Source organism: Poecile atricapillus, chromosome 10 (genome assembly GCF_030490865.1).
Source record: "Poecile atricapillus isolate bPoeAtr1 chromosome 10, bPoeAtr1.hap1, whole genome shotgun sequence".
NCBI lineage: Eukaryota > Metazoa > Chordata > Aves > Passeriformes > Paridae > Poecile > Poecile atricapillus.
Genome location: NC_081258.1, coordinates 20969170 through 20995431, shown reverse-complemented (window position 1 = coordinate 20995431; position 26262 = coordinate 20969170). Strand labels below are relative to the sequence as shown.

The window sequence follows — 26262 nt, the reverse complement described above, 5'->3', positions numbered from 1 at the left end:
CAACCTTCTGGTTGTAGTTTTGTGGAAAAAAGAAGAATCCCCACAACCCACGGGATGTTTTCACAGCAGGACCCCGGGGTATCACTGCCCTTTTTGCTGCAATCCCAGGGGATGATCAGCTGTTCTGGAGGTTTGGATTGGGAGCCAGTGTCGGTGGCACAGCCCTGCCGAAGGGCAGCAGGCACCAGGACACCACTCCCCTTGATTCAGCAGATCCCAAAGCCCCAGAGCAGTGTGCTGGAAGAGCTGGGAAGGTTCCTGCCTTGCACAGGAAGCAAACTCTGCACTGTCTGCACTTCAAGGCCGACTGCACAACACACAAAAACAGGCAAGAGGGAAATACTCTATTCCCAAACAAAACCAGTATTATCCAAAAATCCCAAATGCAGTTCTTTTCCCTTTTCATTTTGGGAGAAGAGACCAGATTTAATTGTTTCCCCCATCTGGTGCACATTCACAGTACATAAGAATGAGTTTAGTTTCCCATACATGTGTCAGATCATGACCTCAGGGAGAAAGAAGAATCTGCATTTCCAGAAGCCACATGCCAGCTCCCACTGGCTCTGCCACGCACAGCACGAAACACCCCAACCAACCAGGATTCAATATAAGTTGTTCACAGGATATACATTCCAAAGGGACAAGTACAAATACTACAAAATGAACAGAATCACTTTTAAAATCCATGTATTTGTTTAACCGTTAAAAACAGGTACAGAAAGAAGTGGCCAAACTAACAATTCCCTGCTGCTCCAATTAGTGTTGCCTGCAAGCTCTGGGAATGTTCTTACGGAACCAAAGCTCTGGACATCTTTTTTGGCAAGGGCTGAAGACAACTGGCAGATGATTCCCGACTATGTGAAGGGCTGAGGCAAAGCCACAGGCCCAGGGCAGCTCTTTCATGGTGTCTGGCTTAACGCAAAGGCATTGAGAGAAAAGGTTGTCTGGGGGTTATGTCAGAGAGCGAGAGAGAGCGAGAGAGAGAGAGCACAAGGGACACCACACCAATGTCAGGGAATACTGGAAGTTCTTCTTTCCCTGCCACTCCAAGAGGGAAGCACAACAGATCTGTGGGTCCCAGAGTTAGGATAGAGTTTGGAAGTAGTTTGGTCCCATGGATATCAACATCACTTGACAGACTCAGAGCTAAAAGCAAGGCAGGAAGGCTAAGGGCAGCAGAACTCCACGTGTTGCACACACACAATCTCTCTCCCTCTTTTCAGGCTGTCTGAGGCCCCAGCAAGGCCAGCTCAGGAGTTTTTCCCATCCACCATGTAATAGCGATACATTAAACCTAAGACCAGTGCTCCAAAGATGGGGATCAGCCATGTCGACCAGAAACTACAGGGAGAGAAAAAGAAACAACAAACTAAAACGTACACACCACAGAAACCAGAAGAAAGCATCCCGTTAATAATCCATTCCCAATGTTCATCCCTTGTTACACACCCAGAGAACACCTGGGAGCTGTACCCCCAGGCTGGCCCCCTAACCATGGCCACAGCCCAGGCAGGCCCCACGGTCCCCATGCACAGGCTCTGCCAGCCTCCACAAGAGGCCCAAGTGTGGCCTCGTGCCTTATAAAATAGCAGCTGGATGGCTGAAGTTTCCAGCTTGGCACATCCAGAGACCAGTGTGGGGGGTTTGTTGTTGGTTTGGTTTTATTTTCCTTAAATAAGTCAGGCTGTAATTTGTGTTGTACAAACAACGCAGTCGACTCAAGGATGGCAACAGCTACAGCTGTGCCCCAGTAAATCTGCTTTGCTCAGACTCCAGAGGCCACAGGCTCACCCTCAGCAGCCTGCTGAGCAAAACCTCCTGCACGAGCTGCAGGAGACCAAGGGCCCTGTGCTGGTTTTAAGGATTTTCAGCTAGACAGGACCGATCATGGTAAAATCTTCCAAAAATCCACCCATCACTGTGTTGTGCCACCCCTGGGCCCACAGCGACCACCCAAATAACCCCTGTGGTGACAGGGATGCAGCCACGGCCGTGCAACACCAGCACATGGGGCAGAGAATTCCAAACACTGGGATGCTGGTTCTGCCCGGTGCAGAGCACACCCGGGCTCACATCCAGCAAGGGAGGTGCAGATTCTGGCACTTGCTTTGGAGTATCTGCTTGCCAGAAGGACACTGCAATACATCCCTGGGGATTTTCCTGCCCTTTGGAGTTCATATGCAGCTCTACAAACAGAATCCCAACCCCTCCATTTCTCACTCTTATTCTCAGGAGATACTATACCTTGTTTGGCCTGAGGATGTCCTACTTGGATCCTGGAGGAGGAAAGAGGGAGTTAGCAGAGGAACAAAGAAACATTAAACCTGTGCTAATAAGACAAGCCTGAACGTGTGGTTACAAATACAGAGGGAAAATAACCCTCCTCTCCCAAACACCCCCTGTCACCAGTGTAGATGTTTTTGGGGATGTTTGTTGTCATCTTCATGTTCTTTCAATCAATCCAATCTGTCCCACCCAGTCAACAGCTTCATGCTGGAACTTGCACCCCCCTCAAAATAAGGGCACATTACATCACAGTTTTGGGGTGGTTTTGCGCTTCCCCCTTATTTATTTGTACATTACTGATTCTCTCTTTTGCTGCCATCTTTAAATTACACTGGAATCTCCTTTTAAAACAGATGATGCCCTCTGGAGAGAGCCCTCAGTTGTGCATAATGTGCTGAAATTATTGATCAGAAGAGAAAAATACTTGAATGAAGTATTTAACTCAGATCCAAGGGAGCTACTCTTGATCATCACTAATTTCTGTGCATGTTTTCAGCATGTGATTCCGTTTGTGAATCAGAGTTGAATCAAACGATGAATTTTAAGGTGAATATGTACCTAATCACACAGCTCCATGTCATAACTAAGCACAGGCTTTACCCAGCCTGAGTTATCCTTGATTTCCCTGCTGACAGTTCCCTCCTGGACTCCTGCTGCTCAGAGGAACATCTCCTGAAAGCCTTGCTGAGGGCAGAGCTGTGCCCGTCCAGGCCTCCCAGCCCAGCCAGTTGCAAGGCACATGTTTACCTCCCAGCTGGGATTCTATTTATTGCCTTTTCCCTCTCCCCATCCCTTCCAAAGGCATTTTTGCAACACTCTGTTCTGTTCTACTTCAGGAGTACCTGAGTGTTAAGCAACACCACTGATCCCTGAGGCAGTTAACAGAGAATTCCTGTTTGCCAGCCGGCCCCCGGCCGTGCCGTCTCCTGGCTCGAAGGGAACAACAAGGAAACCAGTTCCGTGGTCAGGACACAGCCAGAAATGCAAAAAATGGTCTGTGGCTCAAGGTGTGGAAAAAACATCACTGCTGCCAGCAGAGAAAGGGCACAAAACCTCACTTCCAATTTCACACTGAGGTGCCCACTGAGCTTCAGAACAAAAACAAAGGTAGAATTTGCTTGGGAAATTTATTCATGTGTAGTTTGAGTAAACATAAAGCCACAAGCTCCACAGGAAAAAAAGAGGGGGGTAAAAACCTCCAAAAGACATGTGACATTAAATAAAAGCAGAAAACTGAAATGCTGAAAGCTTACCTTAGAAGCTTCGTTTTCACGATCATTCTGTCAGGGGAAAAAGAAGAAGAAAAGAGGTAAGTGCTGGCTTCAAAGGAAGGCTGCAGCCTTTATGAGGGAATTGTTCTGTACAAAGGTAATTGCCCGGGCTCAGTTTTCAAAGGAGTCCTTCTTTTGGCACCCAAAGGCAGGCAGGAAGGTGGTGTTTGTGCCCCTGGGAACTCTCACCCTCCTGGGCTCAGAATTACAAGGCAAAGGTGGATTATGCTTCCACCAGATATAGAGGGAACCCATAAATGCAGCTTAAGTACCCCAATTTAAATGAAGAAATGAGAAATCTGTTCTGAATGGTGGAAGAAGACTACTTCAGTTCAGTTTCTCCTACAGAAACTCTGGACAACACAGGGACTGCCTAAACCCCTCAACTCCTAACTTATTTCATAAGATACAGCTTGGTGTCTTTGTTTGGGGGTTACACGAGGCACTCACCGGGTGGACCTCTCCGATGTAGTACTGCTTCAGCATTTCCCTGGCATCTGTGGAATGCCCCACATCTTCAAAGCTCTCAGTGGCATCTCTGCCAGCTTGCTCAAGCAACACCTCTTCTCCACCTGGGTGCTGGAAGAGAAGAGTCCAGGTGAGCCAAGGGCTGGATGCAGAAAGGCACTGAGGATGTCATCAGCCTTCCTCCCAACCTGCACCGCTGGATGCCTCAACCAACACCATCAGTAAAATCTGCCAGAGATTCAATTGTCCAACCTCTTCCCAGGAATTCACAGACACCAGTGGAGAAAAGGATATTCTGCTTCTTCAGGTACTACAAAAATGACGTTTGGCTGACTCTGCACACACTGTGTGCGACCACCAGTGACATGGGGGGAGGAAAGCATGAAGTATCACAAAAATTACACTGTTTAATATTATGCACTGATTACAGAGATCCAGAGCTACAACAGCCAAATCCCCAGGGAGTGCCAGTGCCAGTGCTGTGGGTGGCAGCTGGTCAGGGCTGACTCTCAGATGGGATGAACTGACACGAACCTCGGGTGTGGTTCTGTTGTCTGGGCTGGGCTCTGTCCACTGTCAATGCCACAATTCCAGGAACAGCCTGGCAGTGGAAAGCACTAACTACAGACCTAGCAAAAGACAATCCCTTTATAGCCTGAGTGTGACCCACCAGCTAATCCAGTTACACCAATAAAGTGGTCACACATCCCAGGGCACGCACAGGGACTAACCCAGTTTTCCAGGGCTTCAGGCAACCAGCCCTGAATTGGAGAAGAGATGTTGGGCTACATTTCAGATCAAAGGGCCAACACACCTGCTTCTCTCTGTCATACCCTTCTCCTTCCCACAGACACAGAGCAGTTGTCACCCCCCAGCTCTTCCTTCAGTTTGTCTGCTTTTGCTGCCAGAAGTCTGAATATTCCCACCAGGCCATCCCACCTCATACCTAACACAGGATGGACACAAACCAGCCCTGTTGTTTGCTCCGGTGGGTTGCTGCAGCCAATCCTGCAATCCCTGTATCACGGCTCTTTATTTGGAACAAATCCCTTTATTGTCCAGGTATGTCACTAAACCAACATGGAGCTTTCTCAGGAGCCACAAAGGGCAAAGTGAGGGGGACACAGTTTATTAGCAGGCAGTTATCAGGTGGCCTGAGCTGGGGCACCAGGTGAGGCTCCATGGCTCATTCCCTGTGTCCAGCTGCAGTTCTTCTGGCTGCCCTTTCTCCTACACCAACCCTCAGGCTCACTCGATCCCAGAGGAGTCAGATCAGGGACTGCTGGATGTTGTCTGTACACATTGCACAGAACAGTCCAATCTCCAGCTAAGATCCAATGAAAAGCTGCCCATTTATCTAAGCCTTCTAGAACTCCTTCAGATTGCCCCACAAGAAATCTTGTATTTCAGACAGGGAAATACCTGCATTTTAAGCAGACAACCTTCCTTTCCTAATAATTCACCCTAGAAGGACAGACAAAATCCTGCAACAACAGGGAATATGCAGTAGATTTTTCAGTGACATCCAGTCTCTTCACAGGCAAGAGACAAGAGGAAGGATAAAATTCAAGAGAGAAGGAGAACAGTAAAGTTCACTCTTCTTTACATCTTTGGTTCTGAAACCTTTCTAAGCACTTGCTAAACCCACAATTACTTACTCAAGCACATCTGCCTTTCATTGCAATCTCCAAGCCTAAAAGAAAAAGACCTTCAAAATATTTTGGCCTCTCCTATTTCTGAAGGGCTCTGTCCTCCAGACAGCAGCGCTGCAGCCAGACAATTCCTACCTTGTCCTACCCCAGCAAACGTAAACCCAGACTATTTGTACAGGAAGTCATTGACTCTGCCACAAAACTGCCCAAATCTGCAGCTCAGCTGCTGTAGGAAAACATGGAAACAGTATTGCAAAATATGGGGGGAAACAATGGTAAAAATGTCAGTTTCTGACAAGAAACAGCCAAAAACAAACCGGAAGGAGAGAGGTGACAATAAAAGTGGGTCCTCCGTTCACTGGACCTTCAGCACACACAGTGAGTAACAGTGACTTGGAACCAAGGGACACAGCAAAGGCACATCCCAAACTTCCACGGGGAGAGAGCCTGGAGTCCCCTCCCCACAAACTCCAAGGACCTGTCTGCAAATGTCTGCTGGGAACTGCTGGTACAGACCTGCTGGAGACACAAATGAGCTCAGCAGCAACACTAAGCTCCAGGACTAATTAGATCACTGTGTCAGGTAAGAGATAAGATCAGCAGGTTGAGGAGGGGTGAAACTTTCATTCCTAGTGCCCAGAGTTAAAGAAATAAACCAGGAGAGGGAGGAGTATTCCTGTGCAATAATCATATGCCAGAACCATCCAAGCCAGAACCAAGGACAAGCAGTCACCTGGACGAATGATGCATGCATCCTGCACAGCACTGGTTGTAAGGCATGGAAGAGGTTTTCCAAAAACACCTCTGCAAAGCTGGAGCAAGTCAGCATGAGGCAACTCAGATGCCTAGTGCTCCTCCTTCTCTTGAAGAACACTACACCTGAAACCAACCGACTTGGGTCAGTGGTGTCACAACCCAGGCTCCTTCCACTTGGAAACTGGAAATGGATTCCTGCTCACACTTATCACGGCATCAGGAATGGCAGCATGTGCTGAGACACGGAGATGTGGGGGCTGCTGTGGCCTGTGGGCTCAGATGACAGACACAAGAGCTTCCTGGAGAAACACGGATCTCCAACTCTCTTAGTCATATGTGAAAATGGAGAGAAACTGTATCTCTCCAGCAGAGCTGCAAGTAAGTCTCTTACAGATTGTGCACAAGTTAAAAGCTCAGATTTTGATACCGTTGTGGTGAAGTGTGAGCCTGACAGACCCCAGAACAGCTGCAGGAGGTACAGCTGCCTCCCCACACCCCCATTCACACCAAGCACACAGCCCCTCCTGCTCCAGCCACAGCCTGCATGTGCTTATCTAGACTACTGCAACCAGGAGTGAAAACAGGAATCCTGGTGTGGTCCAATTACCCAGATTTGGGAGAAAATAGATCACCATAAGGCTCTCTTAGATTTTAAAATAATCCCATTTCATTTCAGGCACTCACAGGCTCTCTGAAGCACAGGAGATTGCATCTCCCAGAAGCACCTGCAACACTTCAGTTGCTGTCTTTGCACATCTCCTGGATTTGATTGATATTCTTATAATTCAGTAAATTTTGTTATGTGATAGATGTCTTGTTACTCCTATTACACATAATGTGAACAGGAAACTTAAACTGGTCTACACCTCCAGCAGCACACGGATTTCGGCTTGGCTGACCTGCAGTGCATAATTTGCAGGAATTGTGGAGCAAATTCAGCGATTTAGCGGCAATTTCTTCAGGATTGCACAATCCCACCCATGGACGTGCCAGTAGTCTCAGCAATCCCAGCCAAACAATCTGTGAGCAGAGGCCAGGAAAGGCACCCACCAGATGCTGCTGCAGTGACCACACGTGGCTGGGGACACGCCACAGGACACCCCAAGTGCTGCGGCCACAGCGCCAGCTCCCCAGACAACTGCAGCTTTCAAACAACACGAGCACTGCCGGTTCCCATCGGCTGCACGTCGTTCCCCGGCACTCCAGAGGGTAACAGATAGAAAGAGGATTTCTGCCGCTAAATTAGGCCTTGATCTACAGTTCCCCTGTGCCAGCAAGGGGTGTGCACAGCACAGCGTTGTGTCAGCCACGCTGGCACAGCTCAACAGTGCCCTTATTCTTCTCCTTCTCCCTCGTCCAACTAGGTCTGTGTCAGAAAAACACAAACGGGAAGAAGGGCCTGGAAAGGACAGAGTGAAATATCATCTTGGGGTGAAACACCATCTCAAGGTGACACTTGGGGCACTGCTAAACCTGGCTTGCTGGAGGGACTGAAATGTTTTTCTGGGCTCACTTATAATTCCAAAGATGTCCCAGGGAGCAGGTCCCAGACTCCATCTTACAGAGAACATCAAGGTGAGACTCAACCTCCCTGCAGTGTCCACGCTCTGAGACAGGTGTAAGACAAGATTCACAACTCCTGCAAGTGCTGTCCCAACCTCCAACTTGTTCTGGCTCTTCCTAAACCCTAACCCTGCATTTTCTTGTTCAGAAACCAGCTGTGAACTGCTTTCCCAAGTTTTTGCCTGGTCTTCCCCTGCATCTGCCTAGCTTTTATGTACCCACAACTCCCTCCCACCAAACTGTCCTGCTTCCACCTTGCACATCTCATCCCACCAAAGTGCCCTGCCTGGAGAAAAGGAGGCTTTGGGGGACCCTCTGACTCTCCACAGCTCCCTCACAGGAGGTCGGGCTCTGCTCCCAGGGAACAGGGACTGGACCAAAGTAAACAGCTTCAAAGCTGTGCCAGCAGAGGCTCAGGTTGGACACCAGGAGGAATTTTGTCATGGGAAGGGTTGTTCATTGGCAGGGGCTGCCCAGGGAGGTGTTGGAGCTCCCATCCCTGGAGGTGTCCCAGGAAGGCATGGACATGGCACTCAGTGCTCTGGGCTGGGGACAAGGTGGGGATTGGGCACAGCTGGGACTGTGCGCTGGGAGGGATTTTCCAGCCTGGACAATTCTGTGATTTGGTCATTTTTTGAACCCAAAGAAGAAACCAGATTGTGTCCAACTTTATAAATAAATACTGAGAGCTGTGGAGCAAGGCAAGCCTCCAGCTGCCAGGTGATCACTCCCTCCTGCCTGATGCACCTCTAACCTCACCACTGCAGCTCTGCCACCCCACAGCACACAGGCTTCAACCACGTGGGCCTGGAGGGAAATCAGAGTTGAATTCAGACTAGCAGAACCAACAAGCTGGAACACGTGCATTTCAATGAAGTGTCTTCTTTGGAGCTGGTTCAGCCCAACCTTTGTACATTGCCCTGCAAATGCCACAAAGTCTTTGCTGTTATTTTAATCTGGGATAAACCCCTTTGAAATTTTCACAGAGCTACAGAATCACAGAATATCCTGAGTTGGAAGGGACCCACAGGGATCATCAAGTTCAACCCCTGGCCCTGCACAGACACCCCAACAATCCCACTCTGGGCATCCCTGGCAGCGCTGTCCAAAGGCTCCTGGAGCTCTGGCAGCCTTGGGGCCAGGACCATTCCCTGTGGAGCCTGGGCAGTGCCAGCACCTCTGGGAGAAGAACCTTTCCTGATCTCCAACCTCAACCTCCCCTGGTACAACTTCATGCCATTCACTCCAGCGTTACTATTTTGTTACTGTTTGTTCCCACTCCATTTCCAGCTCTCAACAGTTAGAACACCACTCTCAACCTTCTCGAAATCAGAAGACAGAAGCAGTGAGTCTTGAAGGAAATTTTTGTCCGCACAGCCAAGGGAACTGGAGATTTGTCAGAAGCTGCATTGCTTGCAGACCGCAGGTGTGGGGTTCCCTCTGGGCAGGCAGCAGAGTGGTGGCTGTGCTGTCACTGTCACCTCCCCCTCCAAGTCTGGGATGTCCCAGCAGCCTTCACATCCAAACTACTCAAGTGTCCCGATCCCGTTCACCCTTCAAGATGCGGAGTGAGGTCCCGTGAGTGAAGGAAACCCGCACCTCCCCGGGACCTGCCTGAACAGATTTCCTGGGGAACCTGGAATTGCCTCAGAGGAGCCCAGCACAAGCCCTGCCCTGCTGGCCGCCCTGACCCGCCATCCCGTGCGTCCCTTGGAGGCAGAACCGGGCCATGAGGCCCCTCGGAGCCCGCACAGCCCGGCCCGGGGAGCTGCCCCGGGACACCGGGACCCCCCAAACCCCGGCGGGGCCTGCTCGTCCCCTCCTCTTGTGCCCGACCCCGGGATCTCGGTCCTCACGGCAGCCCTGACCCTCCAGGGCCCGCCCCGCCCCTCTCGGCCTCACACGATCCCCCTCAGCCTCTCCCCGCTCCCCTCAGCCGCCGGGCAGCCCCCACTCCAGGCCTCACCTCCTCCAGGAACCGGGTGACATCATAGACGCGCCCGTGGATCACCAGCCAGGCCTCACGGCTGGAGTTCCGCTTCGCCACCTCCTCGAGGGTGAACACGGGCGCGGGCCCGTCCCCCGCCGCCCCCGCCGCCGCCGCCGCCGCGGCCTCTCCGTCCTCCATGCTGCCCGGCACGGCTCCGCGGAACGCGCAGCCTGTCCCGCGCCAGCCGCCGTAGCGATGGCAACGCCCCGTGCGTCTTCCGTTTTGTCCGGGGACCAATGGGGAGCAAGCCAGAGGGGGGCGCTGCCAGCGCAGCCAATGGGAGTGCGCGGCGGCGGGCGTGGGCCAATGGGGAGCGGCCGGGGCGAAAGGCGGGAAACGGCGCGCGAGCGTCGCCTCTGAGGCGGCCCCGGGAGAGCTCCCGGCTCAGCCCCGGGATCTCCCTCAGTCCCGGGAGAGCTCCCGGCTCAGCCCCGGGATCTCCCTCAGTCCCGGGATCTCCCTCAGTCCCAGGATCTCCTCAGCCCCGGGATCTCCTCAGCCCCGGGATCTCCTCAGCCCCAGGATCTCCTCAGTCCCGGGATCTCCCTCAGCCCCGGGATCTCCTCAGCCCCAGGATCTCCTCAGTCCCAGGATCTCCTCAGTCCCGGGATCTCCCTCAGTCCCGGGATCTCCTCAGTCCCGGGATCTCCTCAGTCCCGGGATCTCCTCAGTCCCGGGATCTCCTCAGCCCCGAGATCTCCTCAGCCCCGGGATCTCCTCAGCCCCAGAATCTCCTCAGCCCCGGGATCTCCTCAGTCCCAGGATCTCCTCAGTCCCAGGATCTCCTCAGCCCCGGGATCTCCTCAGCCCCGGGATCTCCTCAGTCCCGGGATCTCCTCAGCCCTGGGATCTCCCTCAGTCCCGGGATCTCCTCAGTCCCGGGATCTCCCTCAGCCCCGGGATCTCCTCAGCCCCGGGATCTCCTCAGCCCCGAGATCTCCTCAGTCCCGGGATCTCCTCAGCCCCAGGATCTCCTCAGTCCCAGGATCTCCTCAGTCCCGGGATCTCCCTCAGTCCCGGGATCTCCTCAGTCCCGGGATCTCCTCAGTCCCGGGATCTCCTCAGCCCCGGGATCTCCTCAGCCCCAGGATCTCCTCAGTCCCAGGATCTCCTCAGTCCCGGGATCTCCCTCAGTCCCGGGATCTCCTCAGCCCCGGGATCTCCTCAGTCCCGGGATCTCCTCAGCCCCGGGATCTCCCTCAGCCCCGGGATCTCCTCAGCCCCAGGATCTCCTCAGTCCCGGGATCTCCTCAGCCCCGGGATCTCCTCAGTCCCGGGATCTCCCTCAGCCCCGGGATCTCCCTCAGTCCCAGGATCTCCTCAGTCCCCGGATCTCCTCAGCCCCGGGATCTCCTCAGCCCCGGGATCTCCCTCAGTCCCAGGATCTCCTCAGTCCCGGGATCTCCTCAGTCCCAGGATCTCCTCAGCCCTGGGATCTCCTCAGCCCCGGGATCTCCTCAGCCCTGGGATCTCCCTCAGTCCCAGGATCTCCTCAGTCCTGGGATCTCTCCCCTCAGCCTCACTCCCCTCAGTCCCTGTTCCCTTCAGCCCCCATTCTCCCGGCTCCAAGCCGCCCTGCTATCCCCATGGCACTGGAGGCACGTCAGCAGCCTGCTGTCAGATTTTCCACCACTCCTTTTGGTTCTTTCTGCGTGTATATAAAATAGATGTGATCCCACAGCCCTTTGAACCGAGCCGGTGGTGGTGCAGCACATCCTCAGGTCCTGACTTTTCCCAGATTCCAAAGTAAAGTTCACATTCAGGCCTGACGAGAAGTGCTGGATAATTCACTCCTCCCTCCAGCCAGGTTGAGCAGGTTCAGGGTCAGAGGCCATTCAGAAGCTCAGGGACCCAAGTAACTCATGAACTGATGGTTTCCCTTTATGAACTGGCATTTGTGGAATTTATTTCCTTGCACTTGCAGCACAGGTACAAGGCTGGGCAGTGGATGTTTGTTCAACAGCTGCTGAGGAGGCAGAAACGCCGTGCTGTCAGCGCTAACCTGTGACCACCACTGGCTAAAGGTTAAAGGTGTGTGCAGGGAGAATCCAGTGGGCTCATGGCTGAACAGGTCACAAACCCCTCTGGATCCTAAAGGGAGCTCAAGTGAAGTTCTCTATTTGGGCAAGTCCATACAATCACCAGATATTGAGATGTTAAAGGCTCAGCCTGTTCTGAAACCTCTCCACAATCACCTCATCAATATTAAATATTTAATACTGAGCTGCTGCCTCTTTTGATCCTTTCTGTCTACCTTTTCCCAGTCATCAGGGCTGTTTCCCTGGTTCTGTGTGTAGCCCAGGCTCCTTTGACATGGAAGTGTTTCCAGCTCCTCACTGTGCCCAGGCAGCCCAGCTCTTGGCATCTTTCCAAACCAATGTCTTTCCTTCTAGATCCTTCCCTGCCCAACCCAGTTCCAACGGGAAGAGTTACCTTTGCTCGGATTGGTTCAGAGTTTCTGTAATCTACTTGATGTGTTTCTTAATAAGTGCCTTTGTGCTTCCTTCTCTCCATCCCCCATGCCCAGAGGGTTTCTCCGTGGATTTTCAAAGGAGTCTCATGACCCTCCTCCTCATTTCCCTTGTCCCCTGTTCCATTGCTCCTGCTTTTCTGTGGCTCTCCACTGCCTTTCTAAGGCCAGAATGGTCTTGGAAGGGCCCTTAGAGCATCCCACCCCCTGCCACAGCAGGGACACCTTCCACTGGCCCAGGTGGCTCCAAGCCCCATCCAACCTGGCCTTGGGCACTGCCAGGGATCCAGAGGCTTCTCTGGGAGCTGCTGTCCTGTCTGGTGCTCCCACACAGTGAGAGCAGAGCCTGGTGACCAGGACCCTGCTGTTTTCCTGTTCTGTTTCCTGCTGTAACTCCCCCAGAAGGATGTGACAGGCACGAGACCACGGCAACATGCAGATCCTGTTCCCTGGAATATTTTCTTTCATCTGTAATCACTTCATCAAAAGCCATAAATCAATGAGGAGAGGCTCAAATGCACAAGCACGGCTGCAATTTGTGCCTTCCTGCCCAGTGTTTTGTTTGGCACGTGGAACTCTGAAACTTTTCCTGAAAAATTGATGATGACACCACAGGAGGAGTCAGTGAAACTGGGTAGTGAAGCCACTGGCATTCCTGGTCCTGCTTCCATCATCCCTGCTTCCTCTTCATCTATTGGAGATGATTCAGGCAGAAAACCAGTGGGTCCATTTTTGTATTTACTCTGTAATTCACCATTCCAGGTTTGGTTTCTAATCTGGGTGCTGTTAACACACCGTTGGCTGAGGCAGACCCTGAAGTGGTGTGGGAGGGAAGCCTGGATCGGGGTGCCAACGCTGTGCCCTCCCCAGCTCCAGAACCATGTCAGGAATTGTGACCTTCTCCAGCTCTGCTGGGGGGAACACTGCTCTTGTGACATCTGTCATGTCACCACCCTGTCCAAACCCTCCCAGGAACTGCAGAGGCTTTGTGGATCTCACGGGAAGCAAATTTATCTGATAGGATGGGAGGAGATCTCCTGAACACTCCAAGGGGTGACACCTTCACCAGGATGGCATTGGAGGAGGAGAGGGCAGCCCAAAGGGACACGGAAAGGAGGCAGAAAAGGGAGTTTTCCCAAGTGAAACCTGGCTTGGAGAAGGCAGGTGGCTCTCAAGTGGCTGTGTCCTGGTGTCTTGTTTTGCTTCCCTTGGGAGACGACTCCAGGACTCTCTTTCCTAACCTTTGTGCAAAAATGAATGAAATTACTCAAAATCCTAAAACTTGTGCAGGGCCAACAGGATCTGCTGAAGTGGCTGGCACATCTAGCTGGAGCCACGTGGATCATAGGGGCAGAAGTTACCGAGCTCCCTGAAAAACACGGAATTTTCTGGCCAGGAGAGCAAAGGCAGTGTCTGAAGGGCTGTGAGTGCGGCTGGTCTCACTCCTGGTGGGGCTGATCGGCTCCTCCCTGGATGGAAGGGACAGACCTGAAATTCCGGGATCCCACCCTGGCGCCTCCTCCTGCATCTTGTGACAGAGAGAGAGAGAGAGAGAGAGAGAGAGCAAAGCCACTTTGCCCATGGATATTCCACGTGGAAAAGCATTTGACCCAGAGCATGGCACTCGGTCACCTCCCCTCAGCGCAGGAAGCAGCTGTCAGTATCGCTCCTCGCATCCTTCCGAGCACCCTCCACGGCATTCCAAGCGTGTCCCGCTCCCACCCTGCTCCCCAGGGCAGTCTCCCCGCCCCAGGTGACTCTTCTGCCTCACACAGATTATTTTTATCTTCCTTTGTTTGCCAATAAAAATCCCTCCCGGTTTTTCTGTTTTCCATCTGACACACGGATTTTTCCCATGTGCGTTTCCTCATCCCCTGGCCTGGGGCAGAGGGAAGGGAGGATCCCAGATCACCTCATGCCAGAGGAATTTCCACGTGCTTTTCCATCTCAGGTGGGAGAGCCTCCAGGACAGTTAGGAATGCTCCCTGGGCCGAGGAGACGCTGTCCAAGCAGGACACCCCAGGGCGGCAGAGAACCACCCCGTGATCCCGAGGATCTGCTGCCAGTGCCTCCAGGCACCAGCTCTGCTCGGGAATTAGCGGGATCGCTGGGAAGACAGGACTTCAAATTCATTACCCTGAGTGACTGTGGGACAATCTATGCCCCAAAATCCTGCCCAGGGGGCCAGGTTTGCTGTTCCAGGGGCGGGGAATTGGCAGGTGGCTGGAGCACAGGAGAGCGGGGGCTGTTTGGAAGATCAGAATAAAGTCAAACACTCTGCCTGCGCTGGCAGGGTGGCACTGCCAGCTTTGGGTGACACGAGTTTAATAACCTTAGGCGTGCTCAGGTGAGACACTCGCTCGGGGGACTCAGCACTTACAGGCGGGCGTTTCCCTGCTGTCGGTCCCGTCGATGGGCAGGGGCCGATCCCGAGCCCCCGGGGACGCGGCTGCGGCCCTGCCCGCACCGTTCCGCCGCCGCCGCTTCTCCCCGGGGCCCGGCAATTCCCCTCCGCTCCGCCAGACGGCGACCAGCCCCTACCGGCGGGGTAGCGCGATGCACGCCGGGAGCTGTAGGCGCGGCGGGGTTAGCGCGATGCACGCCGGGAGCTGTAGGCGCGGCGGGGTTAGCGCGATGCACGCCGGGAGCTGTAGGCGCGGCGCCGGCTTTATCAGGCTGCGGGCCAATCGCTCCATGGTGGTGCCGTCACTTCCGGCGCGCGGGCTCCCGGCGGGATGGCGGCGCGGCGGGCGGCGCGGCAGGAGCCGGACCCCGACTGGGCCGGGATGGCGGCGCTCCCCGAGAAGACCGTGAACGGCTGGGTCCTGCAGTTCTACTTCCACCGGGCCATAGAGGCCTATCGCTCCGGGCGCAACCGTGATTTCCGCCAGTTCCGCGACATCATGCAAGGTGCGCGGGGCGGGGCCGGGGAGCGGCGGGGCCCCAGCCCGGGCTGCTCCGGCCTGACCCCGCCGTTTGTCCCGCAGCGCTGCTCGTGCGGCCCCTGGACAGGGAGCCGGAGATGGCCCAGATGCTCCGGATAATGCAGCTGCTGTCGCGGGTGGAGGAGGGCGAGAATCTCGGTAGGTGCCCGGTCCTTCCTGCGAGCTCTGGGGACCCCCGGTGCTGCTTGCAGCCCGCTCCCTCCTCCCCCTGTCCCGTGTCCGTGTCCCTGCAGCTCCCGGAGCTTTGTCCCTGCTTGGAGCTGGGGCTCTGGGGGTGTCCCTGCGGGTGAGGGGTCGCTCTTTGTCTCGCTGTGCCGCAAGAGCAGCGTCTGTGGCAGCCCGAGGCTGCCGTGCTGGACAAACACATCAGCCTGGTGACTCCTGCTTAGCCTCAGCTTCCAAAACGCTCCCCTAGGTCAGTGCTGGGCACCTGGCAAGTTCTGGAGTGCTGCTTCTGTAATTTCCCGTGGCTGTTGGGGGGCAGGAATTCAGTTCAAACACTTGGCAGTGCTTGGTGGCTGTGGAATTTGGAATCTGTGGTGCACCTGTGTGGGTGGACGGCTGCCACCTGTGCAGGTGAATAACCAGCTCTCCGTAGGGAAGCGCCGTGACCCCCCCCCAAAAGTATGGATGCCAATTCTTATAGATTGCACCTTCGACAAGGAGTCAGAGCTGACCCCACTGGAGTCGGCCATGCTCGTCCTGGACTTCATCCGTGAGGAATTCTCTGTGGCCGACAGGACGATGGAGGCTGTGCAGAAAATGGTGAAGGAAGCTGTAAGATCTTTTTCTTTCTCAGGGAATATGTTGTGCAGCTTTTGCCCCTGGAAAGGCCGCGTGTGGGTGATGGTGGGAGCCGCCTCACGTGCGGCATTCCCTCGTTATCTACAAACGCATTCCTGCAGTGATGTGGGAGTTGTGCATGGAAGTTGGCCCTGAGTTGTTCCCTGCTTCAATCTGTCTTTGATTTCCTTTGTAGGCTGTTGTTGTTTGTATCAGAAACAAGGAGTTTGAAAAAGCTTCTGATATCGTCAAGAAGCACATAGGGAAGGAGCCCAGAAACCAAGTGAGTCCATGCTGGAATGAGGTGGGAGCTGCTGGTGTGTCTGATGTGTCCTTGGGGTGAGGAGGCCAGAATGGAAGCAGTCCTTCTGGAGCGCTGGTCCCTCAGTGTTGCACGTTTGGATTGTCACCTTGGAGCCCCTCTGTCACTCACCTGTCCTCGCACACCTCCATGTGTGAGGCATCACCATTTATCCCTTGATGAGCCTCCAGCTCACCTTCAGAGCAGGTTCTGGGAGCAGCAGCAGTTCCTGTTCCTGTCCTGCAGGCACTAGGGTGCTTGGGCACTGCAGGCAAGGACAATCCCTGAAATAAGGTGGTTCTGCTCCTTGGTTGCTCTCCTGATCCTCTGGCCTTTTCCCAGCCTCACCTCAGTGTAAATTGGTACATGTTACACTGGTTACCTCAGTGTAAATTGGAGGATGCCCAAGAGGGAAGGCCCAGTCCTTGCCCACATCCAGGCTGTGGCTGTCACTGATTCCCTTGTCCCTGCCCAGAGTGTTCTCACCTGATCCTATCAATCCCTCTTCTAGAAGAAGAGGAATGAGTGGCTGGCTGTCATCCGGGAGAAGAACCCCTCTCATCCAAAGGTCAAAAACTTCTCCTACGAGGACTTCCAGCAGAGCATCTTTGAGTTCCTGAAGGGCTACGTGGACGACTCGGAGCCAGCGCTGCTGACGGTGCGTGTCCACCCCGCTGCCCCGGGGATCAGCTGCCTGATTACAGCAGGTTAAACCTGGAACACTCTAAACTCAGTCCATTCCTAAGAGGTTTATATGGTCAAACGCGTTTTTCAATCCATGAAATGCCTTTGGGAGGGGATAAAGTGGAATGGGAGCATGAGGAATCATCTTTGTAATGGTGCTGTGCTTTTTCTCTCTCCAAGTTACTGAAAAAGACCTTGAATTCAGAACACGCCGACAAAGCAAGATCCTTGCTAGGGACTTCTGAGTTTGCAGATGGGCTGAAGGACCAGGCAGCAGCTCCAGAGGCCTTGGGAAGAGCAGAGGGTCCAGCCAGAGCTCCAGAGGCCTCGGGAAGGGCAGAGGGCCCAGCCAGAGCTCCAGAGGCCTCGGGAAGGGCAGAGGGTCCAACCAGAGCTCCAGAGGCCTCGGGAAGGGCAGAGGGCCCAGCCAGAGCTCCAGAGCTTGCAGGGGCAACAGAAGACCTGGAGGGAGCTGCCAGGCCTGCAGAAAGGGCAGCTGGTCCCACGGCAGCTCCAGAGATGATGGCAGAAGCCAATGGCCCTGCGGCAACTGTGGAACCTATGGAAGTAGTCAGTGACCCAGCAGCAACACCCGAACATTTAACAGCAGCATATGACATCCTGCAGGGCACTCCAGAGCCTATGGAAATAGCTAAAGAACCAGCAGCAGCAATCCCAGAACTCCCCAGAGTGTCCACCAGGGAATCACAAAGGTGGGCAGAGGAGTCTGGCCTTAGACTGTGGATGCAGTGTGGCCGCAAGTTCTCTTCCAAGGGGTAATCCCCTGAGTCCAGGCAGCTCCTAATTCCCCCAATGCCTGCCCAGGCCAGCCCAAAGGTGTTGGTGCAGGACTCTGGACCTCGGGAAAGGTGTTGTGGTGGTTTGGTTCAGTTGCTGACAGGAGGTGCTGCTGTGCCCAGGGAGGGGGCGGTGGCTGCTCTGGTGGAGCAGGTGGAACAGCAGGAGGCAGTGGAGCCTGAATGTGTGCTGTCCATCCCTGCTTCCCGGAGCACTGTGCCGTGTGGGAGGGAGGACTGCAGCCTCGGGAATGCCCTCTGCTGTGGGTCTGCACTGCGGGGCAGGAGCTGGGGGTGGAGGGGAAGGCTGGATGTCGGGGCAGCAGAGCTCCCTCAGCACTTTCCCTACAAGCCGCTTGGTTGTGTTTATTTTATAGGCAGCCCCCCGGAGCTGTAACCTCGTACGGGATTTCTGTTCTGAGAGAAGCTTTCAAGATCCTGTCGAACTCCAGGGACTCGGACGCTCTTTTCACCAAACTGGACGAAACAGACTTGCCTTCCCCCAAGCAACTGTCTCCTTCTGTATCCCACAGAACCAAGAGATGTAGAGAAGAGGACAATCAAGCTTCTGAGACCTCAGAGCCTCCTGAAATACCCCAAAAGATCAAAAACTTGTTCAGCATAAGCAATCTGATCGTGGATTTGGACGGCTCATCCAGCAAGTCGAGCGAGTGCCCCGACTCCTCCCAGGAGCACGTGGTCTCTTCCGCTTCCAAACCTGCTCTGAAATTGCCTGATGAGCCCTTGTCTGCCCCGAGTGAGAAGTATGAAGCCCCTCTCATGTGCTCTTGTCTGCTCTGCCCCATCCTGTCTTGCTGATGTTGGTAGCCTCAGCAGCAAACCCTTGCCCTGTGTCCCGGGAGGAGTGCTGACCTCATTCCCACGTGGAACTGGGCACAGCAAACTCTCTCTTGTCCATGTCTGGCTGTAAAATTAATTATGGGTTAATGGACAGGAGAAAATTATCAGGTCCTGCTGACAGTGAGGTGCTGCAGCTGGTCCTGGCAGGTGATTCCAGTACAAGTAATGCCTGGTTTTCCACACTTCTCCCAGCTTCAGCATCACTGGCCAGAGTCTGTAGGAGCATCCTTCTCTTGTTCCCACCTCATGAGAAATACGGTGTCCAGAGGCTGGCCCTACTTGCTTGGTGGCCTTGCACCTGCTCCCCAAAAAACCCTTTCCTGGGCCAGTAGCCAAAGTAAACCCTCTCCTAATTTCAGGTCCCTCCAAGCAAGGTGGAACAGCTCCTGTGGCACGGAGGAGAAGGACAGCTGGAGTGACGAGGATGAGCTTTTTGCAAATGCAGGTATGAAAATTCCCCTGGCAGGGATTACCTGTGCTGATCCTGCCATGGGGGTCACCCACAGGGGTCTTCCTGCTGCCTGGGTGACTGAATTTTTGAAATCCGAATCCTGTGGAAAAGCTGGGATAAAGGAATTGGGGTGTATTGCCTGTCACAGGGTGCTCTGACTGCACAGCTCAGCAGTTAAGCCCAAGGCAGCCTCTTCAGGAAGTCTGTACCTCCCAGATTGTGGGAAATGTAACTCTCTCCCTTGTTTTCCAGCATTACTTGAGAAAAGCAATGTCTCCAGGAACTCCAGCTCCAAGAAACAGGTATGTGGAGCCTTAGGTGCTTCCAGCAGGCCCTGCAGTGGGGCAGTGTCCCTACAGTCCCCATGGTAAAACAGGCTGGAGCTGTGTCCTGCAGGGCACTGGAAATGTGCCTCAGTTCCCTTTGTCTTGATGGCTCAGAGCGAGGTTTGCCGAGTTCCCCTCATGCTGGAGCGTTCAGAGTCTTGTTCAGGTGAGGGACACATCTGGCAGCTGCTAACCAGGAGCAGGTCCCACTGTGGTGCCACCAGGAATGCTCCTCCTGACCTGTAGGAAGGCAGCTGCTGCACCACATCTGCAGTGCTGGAGTGTTGTGTGCAGCTGCCAGGACCTGTCTGCCTTCCCTGCTGTTCCTGGCACGGGTGATGAGGGAAGGAAGGTGCCAGGAAGGAAGTGGCAGCAGGCTCTCTGCCGTGCAGCTCCTCCCTTGCTCTTTGCAGAAATGGACCATGCAGGAGAGCGAGTGGATCAAGGAAGGGGTGAAGAAGTACGGAGAAGGGAGGTGGAAAGCCATTTGCCTCAAGTACCCCTTCGAGAACCGCACCCCAGTGATGATCAAGGACCGCTGGCGGACCATGAAGAAACTGGGAATCCTCTGAAGTTGGGAACCACAGGGAGATCCTTTTTCTTTTTTTTTTGGACCTCGGTTTGTTTTTTGGAAGCTGGACCAGAATGCTGTCTGTGCCAGTGTGGGCTGCCTCTCTGACACCAAAACCATGACTGCCAGGAACCCAGGAGCCTTGTGCTCCAGCTGTGTCTGCAAAGATCAGTGTGCTGCAGGTGGCAGGGGCTCCGATGCCTCTCTACATAAATTTAGAACCGCCTGGATTGAGACTTCCTTGTCCACCTGACCACTGCAGACTCTGGAATGAATCCCAGGTGTTTGCTCTGCTCAGGTGTGATCGGCAGGGTGATCTCATAGGTGGAGTTTTTTTGTGTTGTCTGTTCTGTGAATCACTTGTTTAATGTTTGCCACCACTCCCTTGTGGAAGAGAGGCAGCACTGAATCCTGGAGCTTCTGTGGGGAAGAGATCCAGGTACTTGGAATTTTTTTTTTCCCCCCCCCCCCATTAATTTCTGCTTTGTAAATAACTAATCTGTAGGGAGAAATTCCTCCCTTCCAGCTGTGAGGCTTTAGAAAGCCAATTACTTTGTGTTTCAGTACCTGGAACTGTTTGTTCCCAAGCTAAAAATTTCAGTTGTGTCTGACTTTGGTCATGTTTTCTTTGCACTTTTCCTGGTAATATCCTTGCTGTGTCTGAGCTCCAAGGCTGCCACATGTTCCTGCCTTCAAGTGCCAAAGCTGGAACAGTCATTTGTAAAATAAAGTTCTTGTCTAATAGCAAGAGTTGTGAAAGTGTAATTTCTACCTCGTGGGTGGAAATGCAGCAGAGGGACAAGGGCTGCCCCAGGAACGTGGGGCTTTCCCTTCCCCTCTGGGAGTGTTGGGTCAGGAGCAGCACTGCCCTGGAGCTGTGACATGCCAGTGTAAATGGGAAACGGGAGCTTCTGCATTAGATTCCTGTGGAAAAAGTTCAGGGATGATAAAGAGGCACTTTCTAAACTTAGAAACTAAGTTTCTCTTGGCTGCCTTCCAGCAAAGCCAGGGCTGGGAGAAGTTTTGCCTAGGAACAGATGCTTTCCCCTTTGTCCTTCAGCTGCAGGTGCTGCCGTCCCGTGTCCCCTGGCCCTGCATTTTCCTCCTCTTCTGTCGATCCTTTCCCTGGGGAGCCCAGGGCAGCAGGAGCACCAGGGCAGGGCTGTGGGCCACTACTGGCCATGGCGAGGCAATGCCAGTCAGTGGTGCCCTGCTGGGCACAGTATCAAAAGCTGTGTCCTGCTCCTGCCCTCTCCATGGCAGGCTGCTGCCCTGAGAGCACAGGGTGTCTGAGCTGCAGGATCCCCTCAATCCCCGAGAGCACAGGGTGTCTGAGCTGCAGGATCCCCTCAATCCCTGAGAGCACAGGGTGTCTGAGCTGCAGGATCCCTTCAATCCCTGAGAGCACAGGGTGTCTGAGCTGCAGGATCCCCTCAATCCCTGAGAGCACAGGGTGTCCGAGCTGCAGGATCCCCTCAATCCCCGAGAGCACAGGGTGAGCTGCAGGATCCCCTCAATCCCCGAGAGCACAGGGTGTCTGAGCTGCAGGATCCCCTCAATCCCTGGCAGCACAGGGTGTCTGAGCTGCAGGATCCCCTCAATCCCTGGCAGCACAGGGTGTCTGAGCTGCAGGATCCCCTCAATCCCTGAGAGCACAGGGTCTCTGAGCTGCAGGATCCCCTCAATCCCTGAGAGCACAGGGTGTCTGAGCTGCAGGATCCCCTCAATCCCCGAGAGCACAGGGTGTCTGAGCTGCAGGATCCCCTCAATCCCTGGCAGCACAGGGTGTCTGAGCTGCAGGATCCCCTCAATCCCTGGCAGCACAGGGTGTCTGAGCTGCAGGATCCCCTCAATCCCCGAGAGCACAGGGTGTCTGAGCTGCAGGATCCCCTCAATCCCTGAGAGCACAGGGTGTCTGAGCTGCAGGATCCCCTCAATCCCCGAGAGCACAGGGTGTCTGAGCTGCAGGATCCCCTCAATCCCTGGCAGCACAGGGTGTCTGAGCTGCAGGATCCCCTCAATCCCCGAGAGCACAGGGTGTCTGAGCTGCAGGATCCCCTCAATCCCCGAGAGCACAGGGTGTCTGAGCTGCAGGATCCCCTCAATCCCCGAGAGCACAGGGTGTCTGAGCTGCAGGATCCCCTCAATCCCTGAGAGCACAGGGTGTCTGAGCTGCAGGATCCCCTCAATCCCCGAGAGCACAGGGTGTCTGAGCTGCAGGATCCCCTCAATCCCCGAGAGCACAGGGTCTCTGAGCTGCAGGATCCCCTCAATCCCTGAGAGCACAGGGTGTCCGAGCTGCAGGATCCCCTCAATCCCTGAGAGCACAGGGTGTCCGAGCTGCAGGATCCCCTCAATCCCTGAGAGCACAGGGTGTCTGAGCTGCAGGATCCCCTCAATCCCTGAGAGCACAGGGTGTCTGAGCTGCAGGATCCCCTCAATCCCTGGCAGCACAGGGTGTCTGAGCTGCAGGATCCCCTCAATCCCTGGCAGCACAGGGTGTCTGAGCTGCAGGATCCCCTCAATCCCCGAGAGCACAGGGTGTCTGAGCTGCAGGCTCCCCTGAGCCCTGCCTGCCTGGCAGCGTGGTTAATGATTGATTACCCCCTGCACCCCGTCCTGCGCTGCCCTGCCCAGGGAGCGAGTGCTGGAGCCCAGGGAAGCAGGAGGATGCTGCTGCTGCTGCTCCTGGCGCTGCTGGGCCCCGCTGGCTGCCCCAGGACAGAGCCCCTGAGTGGCTCCAGCCAGGAGCCGCTGTTCCGCGGCGCCGATCGCTACGACTTCGCCGTCGTCATCCCCGCCGGCACCGTGGAGTGTTTCTGGCAGTTCTCACACCAGGGTGGCAACTTCTTCTTCAGCTACGAGGTGAGTGCTGGGGACATGTCCTGGGCTGTGCTGGATCCATCCCTGCTGCTCCTGTGGCACGTGGCACGTGCCTTTCTAAAGCAGCATCGTGGAAGTGTTTGGGTTGCAGGGATCTTAAAGACTCGTTTCCTTCCAGCCCTGCAGGGACAGGGACACCTTCCACTATCCCAGGTTGCTCCAAGCCCTGTGCAGCCTGAGAGTTGACACTTGCAGGGCTGGGGCAGCCACAGCTTCTCTGGGCACCCTGAGCCAGGGCCTCACCTCACTCCCAGGGAAGAACATCTTCCCAATATAACCAACCTAATCCCTATCCATCACCAATTTTTAAACGACCTCGTTTAAACCCATGAAGAGGTGCTGGGAGCTCCGGCATTGTTGGAAACTCTGCCCTCCGCTGCCTGGCCAGGGGCTGTGGCACAGCTGAAGGTCCTGGCACAGCCTGTTCCTGAGCTCTGTCCCCTTCCCACAGGGAAACTCCAGCCCTTTCATCTCCTGTTTACACTGGGCTGGCTGAAGGAAAGCCAGGACATAGCTGTGCCTGGCAGTGGCAGCTTCCCCCTGGCTCTGTGCTTGGCAGCCCCACAGCAACACGTCCCCAGGGCTTGGCACAGCTCCCTCCCCGACAGTGACCCACAAATTCCCCTCACGTGCTCCCTGCCTCCAGGTCCAGCGGGCAACGGGGATTGGCAACAGCAGGAACATCCTGGTGACAGCGAGTGATCCCGATGGCTTCCAGCTTGGAGTGTCCCAGGACGTGCGAGGACAGATCAACTTCCTCACCAAGGACACAGGTTCCCCCAGCTCCTGCCTGGCCAGGGCTTCCCCGAGTGCCCATTGCTCCTGCCAGGGGAGGATGAGGCTTGAGCCCTCAGGATGTGTCTGCCTGTTGTCCTTCCACCCAGGGACCAACAACCCCCTTCCCTCTGCAGGTTTCTACCAGCTCTGCCTGGACAACCAGCAAAACCACTTCGGCCTCATGCAGGTGTATCTCAACTTTGGTGTGTACTACGATGACTTCAACATGGAACACGAGCAGCCAGCAGAGAGGAAGGAGCTGAACGACACCCTGGAGGCAATTGGGGTGAGGTCAGGGAGCCCACAGCGTGCCCCAGCACAGCAGGGATGGCCATGTCCTGCCCAGGACACCGAACATTTGCTCAGGCTGAGCTCAGCACTGAGCCCCACGGGCAGCTCTGAGTGCGGCCCTGCCTCTCCTGCAGGTGAGCATCCAGAGGCTGCAGATCCACACCTTCCACATGTGGCGCTTCTACAACTTCGCCCGGATGCGGAAAGGGGCCGACTCCTTCCTCCTGGAGTCCAACTACAACTACGTCAACTGGTGGTCCCTGGCCCAGAGCTGTGTCATTGTCCTCTCCGGGGTGCTGCAGCTCTGCTTCCTCAAGCGCCTCTTCCACACACAAACCTCGGGCAGCCACAAGTGCTAGAACAGGGCAGGGACCCCCCTGCAGAGCCTGCCTGCCACCCTGTCCCACCACAGAGTCAGAGGAAATGCTGGATCCTGCTTCCAGGAGGAGGCTGGAGAGCTCCCCCTGCTCCTGCCTCATCTCTAGCCCTGACACCACCCCAAGAAAAGTCAAAGGCCACACTGTCACCTGAGTTCTGTGTGGCTTTGTCACGTTTCTATGTCTTAATGGGCTTTTTCTACCAGACTCCCAATAAAAGAACCCCTGGCAAAGTCTGGGGAGCGACTGCTGCCTGCTGCTGTCATCCAGCCTCTGTGAGCCTAAACACTGCTGGGCCCTCTCCCTCCTGAAGCTCATCCTCAACCTCTGAGGTTCCCTCCAATCTCATCAGTCCCCCCACACACACCCCAATGTGTCACATTCCCCCCAGGAGGGGTGAGGACTGATTCCTCCTGGGCCTCCACACCAGAAAACAGGCATTGAAAAAAGGAACAAGCTTTATGTGACAGGGCTGGGGCCAGGTCCCCTCCTCCTGTGCCGGCAGCAGCCCCCTGAGGGGCCTGGGGCTCTGTGCTGGCAGCTCCCCACATCTCCATCCCATTCCAGGTGGGCTGCCCGCACCCACGGTGCAGGACAACGTCCGTTCGACCCCGGAACACTCACAGAGCACGAGGGTCCCTGGGGTCCCCGAGGGTCCCTCATGTCAGCGTGTCCTCGTTCCGCACGTACTCCCCGACGTCGGCCTGGTGGAACACCACGATGGCCAAGGGGTCGACCTTCCTGCACTCCTGCGTGGACCTGGCAGCCACCCCGAAGCCCTGGGGGACGGAGGGGAGGTGAGGGAGGCCGCCCACCTCGCGTCCCCCCGCAGCCCCGGCCGGGCGCTCACCAGCGGCACGTCGGCCATGGAATACACCACCACGCCCTGGTACTGCGCCGTGCTCTCCGTGATGCGGCCCAGCCCCGACTTCAGCACGTGGTTCCCGTAGAGGAAGGACTGCTCGGAGCCCGGCTTCACCCACACCTTGTGCTGCGAGAGAGGGGCAGAGCCGTGAGGGGCCGCGGGGCCGCCACGGGGCCGCTGCAGGCCGGCACCCACCTTGGCGTAGGGCGCCAGGAAGTCCAGGGCGGTGACGCTGAGCCGGAACTTCTGGGACTTGGTGAACTTTCCGAAGCAGGTGCCCGGTGCCACCAGGCTCTCCCGGGGGACGCTGGCCGCCAGCTTCAGCAGCTTCTCACTGCGGGAGGGGAGCAGGGCAGCGCTGGGCCGGGCCCCGCGCCGTGACCCGCCCGCTCCCCGCGCCGCCCGGCCTCACCTCAGGTAGTAGACGCGGTCCCGGTGCAGGCGGAAGCAGTAGGTGCCATCGGGCCGGTCCACCAGCAGCTGGATGTTCTCCCCGATGCTGCGGGGCCGCACCCCGTCAGCCCGGCCCCGCCACCTCCGCTCCCCGCTGACAACACCCCCCCGGTCCCCGCTGGACTCCCCGCTCCCCCGGGTCCAGCCCGCGCAGCCCTCCCGGTGCCCATCCCTTCTCCGTGCCCGGTCCAGCCCGACCCCCGGTGCCCGTTCCTCCCGGTCTCCGTCCTGTCCCCGTGCCCGATTCCCGGCATCCCGCCGGCCCAGCCCTCCCGATGCCCCGGTCCCGGCCCCTCACTATTTCCCGAGCTTCTCGAACACCGCCCGCGTCTCCGCCTCCGTGAGCGGCCGCATCTCCCGCGCCGCGCACGCGGGGCCACCGGGACCGGATGTGACGGAGCCGGAACCGGCGGTAGCGGAAGTGACGGAGCCGGAACCGGC

General features: G+C 55.7%; 4 protein-coding genes and 1 long non-coding RNA gene across 10 annotated transcripts; 2 read left to right on the top strand and 3 right to left on the bottom strand.

Annotated features, from left to right (window-relative positions):
* Positions 1 to 672: 672 nt before the first annotated feature.
* Positions 673 to 10179, bottom strand: LOC131582683 (cytochrome b5). The gene is made up of 5 exons (XM_058846115.1): positions 9963 to 10179; positions 4008 to 4136; positions 3540 to 3566; positions 2245 to 2276; positions 673 to 1341 (listed from the first exon to the last, which is right to left on the bottom strand). The coding sequence occupies exons 1-5, from the start codon at positions 10122 to 10124 to the stop codon at positions 1251 to 1253; spliced, it is 441 nt and encodes a 146-aa protein (XP_058702098.1). The 5' UTR covers positions 10125 to 10179; the 3' UTR covers positions 673 to 1250.
* Positions 10180 to 11627: 1448 nt separating this feature from the next.
* Positions 11628 to 15040, bottom strand: LOC131582414 (uncharacterized). Of its 2 annotated transcripts, none has more exons than XR_009278335.1 (4): positions 14837 to 15040; positions 14369 to 14701; positions 13818 to 13984; positions 11628 to 13697 (listed from the first exon to the last, which is right to left on the bottom strand). It is a non-coding gene; the product is annotated as an uncharacterized LOC131582414 (long non-coding RNA). The 2 variants fall into 2 exon arrangements; XR_009278334.1 differs by having other exon boundaries at positions 14593 to 14701.
* Positions 15041 to 15140: 100 nt separating this feature from the next.
* On the top strand, positions 15141 to 20943 carry TERF2 (telomeric repeat binding factor 2). Of its 4 annotated transcripts, none has more exons than XM_058845568.1 (10): positions 15141 to 15366; positions 15444 to 15539; positions 16000 to 16178; positions 16381 to 16467; positions 17000 to 17143; positions 17350 to 17882; positions 18344 to 18730; positions 19187 to 19272; positions 19531 to 19580; positions 20018 to 20943. In XM_058845568.1, the coding sequence occupies exons 1-10, from the start codon at positions 15192 to 15194 to the stop codon at positions 20174 to 20176; spliced, it is 1896 nt and encodes a 631-aa protein (XP_058701551.1). In that variant the 5' UTR covers positions 15141 to 15191; the 3' UTR covers positions 20177 to 20943. The 4 variants fall into 4 exon arrangements, with proteins under 4 accessions (XP_058701551.1, XP_058701550.1, XP_058701553.1 ...); XM_058845567.1 differs by having other exon boundaries at positions 15143 to 15366; positions 16997 to 17143; XM_058845570.1 differs by having other exon boundaries at positions 15144 to 15366; positions 16997 to 17143; positions 18500 to 18730.
* Positions 20944 to 22592: 1649 nt separating this feature from the next.
* Positions 22593 to 24817, top strand: TMED6 (transmembrane p24 trafficking protein 6). 2 transcript variants are annotated; one of them, XM_058845577.1, is made up of 4 exons: positions 22597 to 23040; positions 23705 to 23831; positions 23970 to 24126; positions 24266 to 24616. In XM_058845577.1, exons 1-4 carry the CDS (start codon positions 22768 to 22770, stop codon positions 24483 to 24485), a joined length of 777 nt encoding a protein of 258 aa, XP_058701560.1. In that variant the 5' UTR covers positions 22597 to 22767; the 3' UTR covers positions 24486 to 24616. The 2 variants fall into 2 exon arrangements, with proteins under 2 accessions (XP_058701559.1, XP_058701560.1); XM_058845576.1 differs by having other exon boundaries at positions 22593 to 23040; positions 23970 to 24817.
* A 124-nt stretch (positions 24818 to 24941) lies between these two features.
* Positions 24942 to 26255, bottom strand: NIP7 (nucleolar pre-rRNA processing protein NIP7). The gene is made up of 5 exons (XM_058845578.1): positions 26120 to 26255; positions 25781 to 25867; positions 25564 to 25702; positions 25354 to 25494; positions 24942 to 25282 (listed from the first exon to the last, which is right to left on the bottom strand). The coding sequence occupies exons 1-5, from the start codon at positions 26173 to 26175 to the stop codon at positions 25163 to 25165; spliced, it is 543 nt and encodes a 180-aa protein (XP_058701561.1). The 5' UTR covers positions 26176 to 26255; the 3' UTR covers positions 24942 to 25162.
* Positions 26256 to 26262: the final 7 nt, after the last annotated feature.

What these genes read in the sequence shown, in the direction of transcription:
- LOC131582683 (XM_058846115.1), bottom strand. Translation starts at nt 10,124, where the DNA reads ATGGAGGACGGAGAGGCCGCGGCGGCGGCGGCGGCGGGGGCGGCGGGG. An exon ending in TCACCCGGTTCCTGGAGGAG is followed by an intron (nt 4,137 to 9,962) that starts GTGAGGCCTGGA and finishes CTTCTCTTCCAG; the next exon opens with CACCCAGGTGGAGAAGAGGT. An exon ending in GTGAAAACGAAGCTTCTAAG is followed by an intron (nt 2,277 to 3,539) that starts GTAAGCTTTCAG and finishes TTCCTCCTCCAG; the next exon opens with GATCCAAGTAGGACATCCTC.
- TERF2 (XM_058845567.1), top strand. Translation starts at nt 15,192, where the DNA reads ATGGCGGCGCGGCGGGCGGCGCGGCAGGAGCCGGACCCCGACTGGGCC. An exon ending in TGAGCTTTTTGCAAATGCAG is followed by an intron (nt 19,273 to 19,530) that starts GTATGAAAATTC and finishes CTTGTTTTCCAG; the next exon opens with CATTACTTGAGAAAAGCAAT. An exon ending in ACTCCAGCTCCAAGAAACAG is followed by an intron (nt 19,581 to 20,017) that starts GTATGTGGAGCC and finishes TGCTCTTTGCAG; the next exon opens with AAATGGACCATGCAGGAGAG.
- TMED6 (XM_058845576.1), top strand. Translation starts at nt 22,768, where the DNA reads ATGATTGATTACCCCCTGCACCCCGTCCTGCGCTGCCCTGCCCAGGGA. An exon ending in ACTTCTTCTTCAGCTACGAG is followed by an intron (nt 23,041 to 23,704) that starts GTGAGTGCTGGG and finishes CCCTGCCTCCAG; the next exon opens with GTCCAGCGGGCAACGGGGAT. An exon ending in CTTCCTCACCAAGGACACAG is followed by an intron (nt 23,832 to 23,969) that starts GTTCCCCCAGCT and finishes TTCCCTCTGCAG; the next exon opens with GTTTCTACCAGCTCTGCCTG.
- NIP7 (XM_058845578.1), bottom strand. Translation starts at nt 26,175, where the DNA reads ATGCGGCCGCTCACGGAGGCGGAGACGCGGGCGGTGTTCGAGAAGCTC. An exon ending in TTCGAGAAGCTCGGGAAATA is followed by an intron (nt 25,868 to 26,119) that starts GTGAGGGGCCGG and finishes GCGGCCCCGCAG; the next exon opens with CATCGGGGAGAACATCCAGC. An exon ending in TCCTGGCGCCCTACGCCAAG is followed by an intron (nt 25,495 to 25,563) that starts GTGGGTGCCGGC and finishes CCTCTCTCGCAG; the next exon opens with CACAAGGTGTGGGTGAAGCC.